At 42.8% G+C, this 12,983-nt stretch overlaps 1 protein-coding gene and 1 long non-coding RNA gene across 3 annotated transcripts in view; one reads left to right on the forward strand and one right to left on the reverse strand.

Moving 5' to 3' along the window:
- The window catches only part of kalrna (kalirin RhoGEF kinase a), a 693,809-nt gene that overhangs the window by 123,546 nt on the left and 557,280 nt on the right, over positions 1-12,983 (reverse strand). For both annotated transcript variants that reach the window (XM_059647272.1, XM_059647273.1), the window contains 2 exons: positions 1,786-2,069; positions 939-1,091 (listed from right to left, as the gene is read on the reverse strand). In XM_059647272.1, coding sequence (XP_059503255.1) covers positions 939-1,091; positions 1,786-2,069 — 437 coding nt within the window. The remainder of the gene's footprint in view (positions 1-938; positions 1,092-1,785; positions 2,070-12,983) is intronic.
- Positions 1-12,983, forward strand: part of LOC132209821 (uncharacterized) — a 122,046-nt gene that overhangs the window by 94,818 nt on the left and 14,245 nt on the right. The window lies entirely within an intron of this gene.

Raw genomic sequence — 12,983 nt, forward strand, 5'->3', positions numbered from 1 at the left:
AACAAATGTTCTTTGAATTTCAAATATAATGCATGCACAAAAATCAAAGCTGTCACTCTAGTGTAGTACAAAGGGGTGCTGCACTGTTTAAGGTGCCATCTTTTTGATAATGTCACATTGGCTCCATTTAACTACATTATGATTTAAGCACCTTTTTAACACTTCCTCAATAATAGATTCCAGCAATTGTCAAATAACTGGTTGTCAGGATCATTGGCTTGTAGCTCCCTGCGTTCTCTTTCCCACCTTTTTTGGTACCTTCCAGGTTGCTGCATCTTTGTGAATGCCATAGAAGGAGCACTGTGATGCTTAACTGATCCTTTGAATTTGCTAATGCCCGATTTTGAGCCTCTGACCAAAAACAATTTTACTCCAGAATCTGGTCTTTTGCGGAATGCAAGTTTATGCTGGGTGCTCCGGTTTCCTCCCACAGTGCAAAGATGTGCAGGTTAGGTGGACAAGCCATGTTAAATTGCCTATAGTAGCCAGGGATGTGCAGACTAGGTAGATTAGACATAGGAAATGCAAGGTTACAGGGATACAGGTGGGTGTGGGTGTGGGGGTGGGGGTGGGGGTAGGGGTTCTGGGATGCTCTTTGGAGGATCGGTGTGGGTTTAATAGACCAAATGACCTGCTTCCACACTGTAGGGATTCTATGATAACTTCCATATTAAACAATTTTGTTTTACAAAGTATTACAACAGTTAAGATGGTTTCTTCACAACACTTTGATGCTTAAATAATCTGGAATGTCAACAACTGAATCTACTAAGCCTATGCAAAGAAGTTTCATTCACCATGTGGGAAGGCAAATTACCAAATTTGTGAGTAAAAATGAGCAAGTGTCAAAGTGCCTTTTCATTTCTCAAGTTACAGATCCATGCTTCAAGACAAAGTGACTCATGAGTGTTTTGACATTAGAAAGCTGGGTTACATACGCAATCCTCTGGCGATGGGTCATTGTCAATGATTTTCATTGGTGGAGGAAGAGGGGTATGCGACTCGTCATCTGGTTCATCCTCTCCTCCACTCTGCATTCCAGATGAAGACTTGGATAAAGTTCCACTGGGTGGTTCATCTTTCCTTCCCTTCTGTTGTGAGAAATTCCATGACAGATCAAACAATATATACTTGGCAGATTCCAAAGATGGTTAGTGATTTAAAGTCATGTAAATCAGTGATAAAAAGAAGTAAAATCTTATGTTAGTCTTTGAATAGTTTCTTGTCAATGTAAACATAATTAAAAGTTTATTGCAAGGGAAGTATGCAACATTTCTCCTTCTCCAATTTTTTGCTTCTGCTCTGTTAAAAATGGATTCATTTATTTATACATTGAGTACAGCTCAACAAACATCCAAACTGCCCCTTTTCACATATGAACCTGGACAGTGAATGTCAAGGAACATTGCAATTCAGCCCACATCAGTGCTTTTTATTCTCCTTCTATTATTCTTGGCAACAGGCTTAAATTGATAGCAATTGACAGCTGAGATTAATTGATTAATTGATTAATTTCTCTCCTCCAATCTAATATTACTGTTTCTACCAAGATAAAAGAACTAGTCAGAGCCAGAATTCAACGTGTGATATTTAGGCTCTCTGGTGCTCAGTTTGACATTGTGCAGTGGACTTAGCAGTCAAGCTAGTGTGGAGTTCATTATCTATTAACAGTTATAATATAGTATTGGCTGAAACAATCTTGTTCTTATTTCAAGGCCAGGCCTATTAAAGAAATCCCACACCCCTCAAAACAAAGCATTCAGAGCTGTGCCAAAAGAAACATACCTCATCTGCACTGTCTTCCTGAGGTGCATTTTCATTCTCTCCTGCCTTGGGTGAAGCTGGATCCATGCTTGCTTTGCCATTCCTGCCTCGTTTCTGCTTAACAATCTTCCGATTGTCGGCCTTGCCACTGCTGAGTCTACGGACAGGGCTAGTCAGCCATTTCTTCAAAGTGTTTCCTGAACGTTTGGGTCCTGGGGAATTCTGCATGGAGTTTAACGAAGGCTGAGGCTGAAGGTTTGAGACAGATTCAGATTTTGCTCCATTGTCGTTCGGCGAATAAGCATCTGGAAAGAGCACAAATTAAAATAACTTTAACAGCCTAAGATTAAAATTGAGAAATGTATCCTTGCCCTGCATAGTCCCCTATCTAGAAATCCTCATGAGATTATTGGTTGTATGGCTCAATTTTAAAGCAACCTACAAGGAGATAATAAATTAGTGATCAAGGTCTCTATTGCACCACCTTACAAGATTTTGGTCTCAGCTGTGGGATGCAATGAAAGGGCCAAATACATTTCCGTTGCTCAGGAAAAGCAATATTGGGATAATTATTGCAAGAGACTTTCATTGTAATCTTATTGTTGGTGCAGAGTTTCAGTTTATTCACCTAAAAATTTTAAAAATTGTGCAATGATGCAAAGACGGAAATGAAGGAGGTGTTCAAGAATCAAAAAGGAGAGAAATTCAAGTTGTAACCATTGTAGATTTTAATGTTCAGAAAGCATTCCAACCAGAGAATAAGATGAATTAATAGTCATTATTTATTAAGATATATTTCAACAGCAAAGCAAACACTGGGGCGGACAATGCAGGTGGCAATTGAAACAAAAAAACTGGCACAAAATTGACTACAGACTGAAGACAGACAATTTTACTCCCAAATAAACTGTTGTACAAAGAATAACAAAGTGTGAGGCTGGATGAACACAGCAGGCCAAGCAGCATCTCAGGAGGACAAAAGCTGACCTTTCGAGCCTAGACCCTCCATCAGAGAGGGGGATGGGGTGAGGGTTCTGGAATAAATAGGGAGGGGGGGGGGGGACCGAAGATGGATAGAGGAGAAGATAGGTGGAGAGGAGAGTATAGGTGAGGAGGTGGGGAAGGGTTAGGACGGTCCGGGGAGGACGGACAGGTCAAGGAGATGGGATGAGGTTGGTAGGTGGAAAATGGAGGTGTGGCTAGAGGTGGGAGGAAGGGATGGGTGAGAGGAAGAACAGGTTAGGGAGGCAGAGACAGGCTGGGCTGGTTTTGGAATGCAGTGGGGGGAGGGGGAGATTTTGGAGCTTGTGAAGTCCACATTGATACCATTGGACTGCAGGGTTCCCAAGCGGAATATGAGTTGCTGTTCCTGCAAACTTCGGGTGGCATCATTGTGGCACTGCAGGAGGCCCATGATGGACATGTCATCTAAAGAATGGGAGGGGGAGTTGAAATGGTTTGCGACTGGGAGGTGCAGTTTATTGCGAACCGAGCGGAGGTGTTCTGCAAAGCAGTCCCCAAGCCTCCACTTGGTTTCCCCAATGTAGAGGTAGCCACTCCGGGTACAATGGACACAGTATACTACATTGGCAGATGTGTAGGTGAACATCTGCTTAATATGGAAAGTCATCTTGGGGCCTGGGATGGGGGTGAGAGAGGAGGTGTGGGGTCAAGTGTAGCACTTCCTGCGGTTGCAGGGGAAGGGACCGGGAGTGGTGGGGTTGGAGGGGAGCGTGGAGCGGACAAGGGAGTCATGGAGAGTGTGGTCTCTCCGGAAGGCAGACAAGGGTGGGGATGGAAAAATGTCTTGGGTGGTGGGGTCGGATTGTAGATGGCAGAAGTGTCGGAGGATGATGCGTTGTATCCAGGAGGTTGGTGGGGTGGTATGTGAGGATGGGGGAGATTCTCTTAGGGCGGTTATGGTGGGGGCGGGGTGTGAGGGATGTACTGCGGGAAATGCAGGAGACACGGTCGAGGGCGTTCTCGACCACTGCGCAGGAGAAGTTGCGGTCCTTGAAGAAAGCGGCCATCTGGGATGTGCGGGAGTGGAATGCCTCATCCTGGGAGCAGATGCGGTGGAGGCAAAGGAATTGGGAATAGGGGATGGAATTTTTGCAGGGGGGTGGGTGGGAGGAGGTGTATTCTAGGTAGCTGTGGGATGTCCACTTCAAGCCCACCGACTCCCACAGCTACCTAGAATACACCTCTTCCCACCCACCTGCAAAAATCCCATATCTTAATCCCAATTCCTTCGCTTCTGCCGGATCTGCTCCCAGGATGAGGCATTCCACTCCCGTACATCCCAGATGTCTGCGTTTTTCAAGGACCGCAACTGCCCCCCTGCAGTGGTCGAGAACGCCCTCGACCGTGTCTCCCGCATTTCCCGCAACACATCCCTCACACCCCGCCCCCACCATAACCGCCCTAAGAGAATCCCCCTCGTCCTCACATACCACCCCACCAACCTCTGGATACAACGCACCATCCTCCGACACTTCCGCCATCTACAATCTGACCCCACCACCCAAGACATATTTCCATCCCCACCCTTGTCTGCCTTCCGGAGAGACCACTCTCTCCGTGACTCCCTTGTCCGCTCCACGCTCCCCTCCAAACCCACCACTCCCGGCACCTTCCGCTGCAACCGCAGGAAGTGCTACACTTGACCCCACGCCTCCTCTCTCACCCCCATCCCAGACCCCAAGATGACTTTCCATATTAAGCAGATGTTCACCAGCACATCTGCCAATGTAGTGTACTGTATCCGCTGTACCTGGTGTGGCTTCCTCTACATTGGGGAAACCAAGTGGAGGCTCGGGGACCGCTTTGCAGAACACCGCCGCTCAGTTCGCAATAAACAACTGCACCTCCCAGTCGCAAACCATTTTAACTCCCCCTCCCATTCCTTAGATGACATGTCCATCCTGGGCCTCCTACAGTGCCATAATGATGCCATCCACAGGTTGCAGGAACAGCAACTCATATTCCGCTTGGGAACCCTGCAGCCCAATGTATCAATGTGGACTTCACAAGCTTCAAAATCTCCCCCTCCCCCCAGTGTATCCCAAAACCAGCCCAGCTCGTCTCCTCCCCCCACTGCATCCCAAAACCAGCCCAGCTCGTCCCTGCCTGCCTAACCCGTTCTTCCTCTCACCTATCCCTTCCTCCCACCGCAAGCTGCACCTCCATTTTCTACCTACTAACCTCATCCCGCCCCCTTGACCTGTCTGTCCTCCCTGGACTGACCTGTCCCTTCCCTACCTTCCCACCCATACTCTCCTCTGTAACTACCTTCTCCTCTATCTATCTTCGGTCCGCCTCCCCCTCCCTCCCTATTTATTTCAGAGCCCTCTCCCCATCCCCCTCTCTGATGAAGGGTCTAGGTCCGAAACATCAGCTTTTGTGCTCCTGAGATGCTGCTTGGCCTGCTGTGTTCGTCCAGCTTCACACTTTGTTATCTTGGATTCTCCAGCATCTGCAGTTCCCATTATCTCTGTTGTACAAAGAATGATGGAACGAAAAGTAACAGCTTTCGGGACTGACTGCCAGTACTCCTGAGCAGCCCTATTGGTGTTAATGTTCCAAAGCAGCCACAATATTAAGGTACCACAATCTGCTTGACATGTAACATAGAATATTACAGCTAGATTCACCTTTTTGTTGTAGTTCTAGTCTAAAAGGAGGAAAGACCCACAAAGCATCTCTCTCACTTAAAATGTGTCACAAGCTCAAATAAATTTTGAACATCGAGATTGTTTGTAACACTTTTAGCATGAAGTGTTGTTATGTTTCTATGTTTACTCCCTTTTACAAGTGTGGGACAAGTGGGACATAACACCAGCGCTTTGTCGGAGTCTCACTGATGATGTTACCTAGAATGGTGACGAAACGTCTGAAAACTAGTCTTCCAGCTCAGCGAGCAAAAACTCACATCCAGAACCTCAACCTGAGCTACAAATCTTCTCAAAACTCGCTAGCCCTTCTAGAATTTTATACTTTTTAATACATTCCCTCCCATTCATCTAAACTCCAGTGAGCATAGGCTCAGTCAACCCAATCCCAGGACAGTCCTGTGATCCCAGGAATCAATCTGGTGAACACTTGCTGTACTCCCTCTATTGCAAGTATATCTTTTCTTCAGTAAGGAGACCAAAAATGCACACAATATTCCAGGTGTTGTCTCACCAAGGTCCTGCACATCTGCGGTGAGACTTCCTTATTCCGCTGCTCAAACGCTCTTGCAATGAAGGCCAAGATACCATGTACTTTCCTGAGAGCTTGCTGCACCTGCATGCTTGCTTCCACTGATCAGGATCTCCAAATGTCTTTGTACATCCGCCTTTTCCAATCTATCACCATTTAAATAATACACTGTCACTCTGTTTTGAAATTGTGTTGATGAAGACTTTTAGAATTAAACCGAAAAGAAAAGCTGTTTTATTGTAGCCATTACTGATTGAGTAATTAGGGCACCTACTAGAGAAATCAAATAAACTAGTTAACCAGATAACTGTTCAACACAAAGATTTTAGGAACTAACACAATTGTTTGATTCAAAAGAGAGCAGAATTATTATTTAGTAGCTGCTGCTAAAGTAATGCTTCAGAGAGCCACACAAAACCACTACATTAGTGTGCTAGAGACATTACGTGATTAGGTTAAAATGAATGTTTGTACAAATTTAATGTCTCCTTTGTGTTTCCTTGTTTTTCATCTTCCACTTTTCCACCTTGCTTGATTGTGTTTCTCCACTTCATGAGTGTCAAACTAACTGAATAATTGAAACATGATTACTCCTCAATTTCTGAGTCAGTTCTTTGTTTGTGTTTAAATGAAATACAAAATAATGAAATAAAGTTAATATTCAACATTTATTTATTTTCATTCTTGCCTCTAAATCAAAAAGTCCTTGCTCAACAGGACAAATAAACTGCAAATTTGCATTAAAACTGTACTGTGGCAGGGGAATAAAACAGAAAGCTGAGTATACAAGAGGAGATTGAAATTGTGCCATGTCGCATTATAGTTTTAAACATCTTGTTACTTAGATAAGAAACAAATCAAGCCAATTTTCCATGTGAACAGACCAATACCAAATATTGAAAACTAATGCATTAAATTTGTAGTTTTACTTTGAACTTTAGCTCTGAATTTAATTGAGGCATTGTGCTGTTCTTCCACTACTGCAAATATGTTTCTATGTTACAACAGCAAATGCTAATTCACAAATGTACGTGAGTAGGAGATAATGCCAACACCAAAGATTGAGTAAGATGAGGTCCAGTGAGGTGCAAAGTCCTTTTAAAATCTGAAATAAACCCAAAAAATGAAATCCACTTCTGTGATTAGTCAACATGGGACATGGGATGGATAATTTGCAGGCTGGCATGGGAATTTGAACATTTTCATGGAGCTGCAGCCTCCATTATCATAATAAAAGACTGGGTTTCAGCAAATCCAACAGCCTGAATGGTGTGACAACAGCTTCAGAAAAATGTAACTTTTTCTTGTGGGCTAAGACTATCAGGGAGTGGAGTGGCCCAACCCAGCCCAGAAAGCTACTTGCTCCCTGCCATCGGATCTTTCCGACTGACAGGTCCAAAATCCACCCCTACCCCAGAGTAGGAGACATTGTTCCCACGTGAACGACTGCAGTCTCCCTGCCTGTCACTTAGATGTCATACATGGAATTCCAAAAGGCATTCAGTACCATGTCACCTAACAGACTAGTCAGTAAAGTCATGTCTTGGAATAACAGTATGGTAGCAATGGACAATGGTCAAGGGATATTGTTTGGGCTAGAAATGGTTTGTAGAAGTTCGGAATTAGGATCCTTGCTTTTCCTGATGTATATACATATACAAATTATGTACAATATATAATGATTTGGATCTTGGTGTACCACAGGACAATCTCAAAGTTTATCGACAACACAAAACTTTGGAGTATTATAAACTGTGAGGAGGTCCGTATAGAACTTCAGAAGGACACCGACAAATTGTGGAAAGGGCAGATAAGTAGCAGATGAAGTTCAATGTGAAGAAGTGTGACGTGAGACACTTTGGTAAAAAGGACATAAAGAGGTGTGCAGGAGCAGAGAGATCTGAGTGCATATGTACATAAGGCATTAATACTGGCAGGACAGGTACGGAGAGTTCTTCATAAAGCATACTGTACCCTTCATTTCACTGACAAGTGCATTGAGTTCAACAGCAGGGAGGTTTGTGTTGAACTAAAAAAAAGTCACCAGTTAGATGTCAGCTAAAGTATAGTGTATAATTCTGGCAGCCACCCTATCGGGAGGGTGTAAAAGCATTGCAGAGAAAACAGAAAAGTTTAAGAGAAATGTTTCATCCTGGGACCAGTTATGAGAAAAGGTTGGGAAGTTGAGAATGTCTTTCTGCCTGTAAAAGAATTGAGACCCAGTAGGCATAGCGAGTAGTTAGGGCCTGGAATGCACTGCCTCGAAGTGTGCTGGAAGCAGGTTCAATTGAGGCATTCACGAGGATGTTGAAGAATTATTTAAATAGAAACAGTTGTGGTGAAAAGGCAGAAGATTGGCACTAACTTAAAATGCTTGGATACAGAGAGCTGGTGCACAGAAGGTGGACTGAATACTTACTTCAGCACAGTAACAATTCTGGGATTCTACAATTGTGATCAATGGCTGTACACTCTAGGCAATCTGATATTACTTGTTCTGTGTAGTTACCTGGGATCAGTTTGTTCATTATTCATCCTCAAGATTTGTTATGGTCTACAACTTCCTTTCTTTGGAAAAAACTAGCCTTTGTTATGAAAGCTGAATTGATGGTCTTCCCATAGTAAATAGCTGTGCAGAGAACAGCATGGTCTGGTAATCCTTGTGGTGATATACTACAGAACATAGTCAGATCTCCAGCGAAACCTGCTTGTCGATAGTCTAAAGGTCACTCCATCACCAGCCCAGTTTCTCCACGGCCCTGGCTATATACAGTCTCAGCCAAGTTGTTTTGATGGAGTCACAAATCATGGTTATTGTCCCATGGTGGAGGAAGCACAGACCGAATCCTGCGGCACGGCGAGCACGGGCCGAGTCCCGCGGCAGAGTGAGCGAACGCGCCAAGTCCCACGGCGGAGGTAACGGGCTGATTCCACAGCAGCAGTGGAACAAGTCCTGGATGGAGGATGGCACATGGAGGCAGCGTGGCATCATACGGCGGGGTCTGGAACTTATCGTCACTTATCATCATTCTGGACTTTTTCTACTGTTCCCATGAAAATCTGTATTTTCTTTTCCTCTGTCACAATACTTTTTTAAACTTTGTAACTACACTTAAACGTATCTGTACCTAGGTCCTCTGTATTTAAGATGGTATTAAAAGGGGACATTTTAAACTTTTCATTATGCTCATTCGGGTGCACGTGACAATAAAGGCTATTCTATTCTCGTGGGAATTGCGGGTGGTGTAGGTCTTGTCTCCATGAAGCCATCCTGAGCAATGGCTGTGTTGCAAGAGTCAGGTAGTGATGAGTGATGTAGAATAAAAGCATGTTGCTCCATGCCTTGTATTCACACACAACCTTTGGATGGCATTACAGATTTCTGAACACTATGAATGGAGCTCCTTCAATTTTGGAATAGCAATGGCTGTTCTTCTGCCACTTACCTACATACATTCCTTGTGACCTCCAAAACAGTGCAGAGATTCAGAATGTAACAGAATTCCCTGGCTCTCTCTCCCTCTGTCCCCAACTTCTATTCCCAAATGGATGGGTGAGCTCTGGGGTTTGATGAAGAATACATCAATGACTAGTCAAAAAGCACCCATGACTGTTGATGTAGCACCTTGAAAGGATCTGGTGCTAAAGAAATTCAGGATGATGATTACTTTTACTGTCACAGATTGAGTTCTGGCAGGGGAGCAGAGTTGATTATCTTTCAGTTATCATACCCTGCCGTTTGGATAATCACAATGTCTAAATTCAAATCCTTGAAGGGTTCTCAGAGCACTCGTGCTACTGATAGACACATAGTCAAGAGGAGGAGATATCAAGTGGGCTGGTATCTTCTGTATGATTCTTCGTATTCTGTTTCCATATTATTTACAGTGTAGGGATATGTTATTTAGTCCAAGAGGTTCGCGCAATTATTAACATTCTCACAAGAACCCCCACACCATTCTTTATCTAATCCCATGACATATCCTTCTATCCTTCCTATCCTACATGTTTTCTTGGCTTTCCATTGCTATTTACCTCAACTGCTCCTGTGGCAGATGGTCTCTACTCATTCACTATCAGGATATCATTGTCAATAAAAGCTGAAGGGGCCAGGGTTCTGAACTGCATAGCACAGATCTTCTTGCTTAAAAGATTTCAGGGAAGGTCAGGAAAAGCTTGTGCATGATGCCACAGGACATCCTGTTCACAACCAATGTCTGGATGAAGACAGGAAAGATCTATGCTTATCAAATGAAAACACATCTTCAATAAAATTTAAACCTCTTCCAATTTCTGCATTCAATGATTCAATAATTAAAATTGTTGACCGATGGAATTATTCAGTGATCTTGTACACTGTTGATCATTTTTTTAAAGATTAAAGATTTTCAGCTTATATATTGGCCTGGATTTTTACTGAGTCAGAGCCCCTTTAGAGCACTGTAAAAGTGGTGGGTAATTCAGGGAATCCAGACTCCTTTCCTGAGCATTCTGATTTTCAAGGCTCCTTTTTAAGGGAATGGGCTGGTTCAGGTCATGAGCCTTGCATGTGGCACTCCTGACCCGATCCAGTCTCCACTGCACAGCTAAGTATGTCCTATCTTCTGAACTTTTCATGGCCAGCTTTTTAAAGAGTCATCAGATGCATTGTGAACCACTAGCTGCATTGGAGGACGTTTTGAATGTGATTTCAAAAAGTCTTTCTCATGCCCCTGTGTCAGGTTATGCCCTCAAAGACAATCTACAGCACTTCATGCCCATTGACCCACTGTAGAACCAATAAACCTGAACGATACTAGGTATGTTAAAAACAACTTTTAAAAAGAGTCATTAATTCTTTACTTGCTAAAAAAAGTTAAGAAAGTCCTTTAACTACATGGCAATAAAAGTATCAATCATCCAGATCCTTTAACAATCAACCACAGAAACTTGATAAAAATAAAATTAAAAATAACTTGATACCTTTTAACATTAGGTATATTAATTTACACAACTGATAGAAGAAATCAGAGATCCAGAGCTGTTAAACAGTGTTTTCTCTGGAGCACTGGTGCTTCAACAGATTAATGGATTTCCAAGCTAACAGCCATGTTAGAACTAGAATTAGATTTTATTGTTACATGTACTAAAGTATAGGGATACAGGAGTGCATTGAACAGTGTACAATGTCACCATTCCCAGTGCCATTTTATGCACTAAGGTACTTAAGGTACAAAATCTTAGGTACAAAAGAGAAAAATAAGGAAAAATAGTTAAAAGTTTCACATTAAAGCCTTCCTTAATATAAAGTAACACGAAACCTATGAGGGAATGTTTCACCTGGAACGAGAGCTTGACATGACATGCAGTATGGCATCAGGAGTGCGTAGGCTGATAAGGGCTAGAGGGAATAGTTTTTAAAATTGTAACTGAGGCCAAGTACCACAGTGTGGGGTAGGGCTTTGAAACTGTCCCCACAGTAGCTGCTGTGACTGCCTCTGACCTATTTTCCGGGTGGACTGATCCTGACTACACCCTGTAACTGACCCCTCATACCCGGGCAATAAAAGTCCTCTCTTTGTGAGCACTTTCTCCTGAGGCTGATTGCCAGGCTGTCAATCTTCCCCACTTCACTTCTCCCTTCAGATCCATTGGGTTCTTTCTCGAACATTCACTGTTGCAAAGCATCCAATTTTGAAACTTAATTTACACACAAAAGAAACAAAGATCAGTATGACTCCATCAGGGTAAATCTTGTGCACACATGAATCAATCCAAGTTATGTGACCCCTTTCTACTTTAATGTGACCAGCCTGTTTCGCACAATTGCAGCCTTCAAAAACGTTGAAAAATTCCTAAAAAGGACATTGCCATTTTGATACCAGATGAAAGCTGCATTTCTCACTAATGTAAACTCAATACTGCTGTGTATCTGGTAATAATATTAAGAAAAACATTTTAACTGTACTAAGCTTATCTGCTGTCAAAATAATGTGGCAGATGTCCTTAGTCTGTTTGGAGGAAAGAGTTCAAAATTTTAATGAAACGTCTTATTGCATTCATGGCATCTGAAACCAGTCTGGTGGGAAGAAAACTTTCAACTGCAAACAGGGCAACAGCAGAGTACCAGCCAAAAGTCTGACCACAGCAATTGTCATTCAAATACTCCAGTGCATTAACTCATTCCCAATTGCTCATGCATTATACTGAATACTGGAAATCTTTCAATCACCCCTCCTTCATAGCAACCTTTCCTCTTGCTTTGCAAAAGGCAGGGTTATAATAAATTGGTTCAACTGGTAAATAATTATTCTGAAAGGTGCATGAAAACCTAGGCTGTAGCATTTTATAGTCACTGTGATATGAATTTTATTCGTACAGTTGCCAGATAATTTTCATAACCCACATCCTTCGACCAAAACATATAAGTTAACAATCTTTTGTATGTTCTTTCAAAATGTTAAAAACATTGGCTTTTCTTAGAAGTATTATAATCACCGTTTTCAAAAACGTTCCTGGTGTTCTACGATTGTGTAACTTGTCTTTTGTAGGCACGAGAGGTTAGTGCAGTGAGTTGTTGCTACGCAGCCATGATAATACCACAGGGATCTCCTCTACTGTCACAGCTGAGGTTAGTTTCATGTTAAATGGACTTTGACATTCTGCACTTAATAAATTACATATGTCTACATAACAGTTAGGGTTTGGATGTGACCATTCCAATAGCAGTACATGTTCTGCATTTTCTACGACTCATCAATAAGTTAAATTTACAAATGCATAAATAATTTGGTCTGAAATTTCTGCAGAGCTGCTCCTGCTCAGCTGTTAGAACTTTGCTGGGCATATGACAGGAATCACTGATGTACATAGTAAAAGCCAGGAGAACCTCTCAGAAAAATCCTTGGATTTAAGGTCCATGTTCCTGTCACTTCCAACATCTGAGTACTCATGGAACCCGATCACAAAGGATCTAAAGGGTGCTTCTATTATCGGGAGTTCCTAGGATGAGTAATGCTCCTTGAGAGCATATGCAG

The sequence above is a fragment of the Stegostoma tigrinum genome, chromosome 7 (genome assembly GCF_030684315.1).
Source record: "Stegostoma tigrinum isolate sSteTig4 chromosome 7, sSteTig4.hap1, whole genome shotgun sequence".
Lineage (NCBI taxonomy): Eukaryota > Metazoa > Chordata > Chondrichthyes > Orectolobiformes > Stegostomatidae > Stegostoma > Stegostoma tigrinum.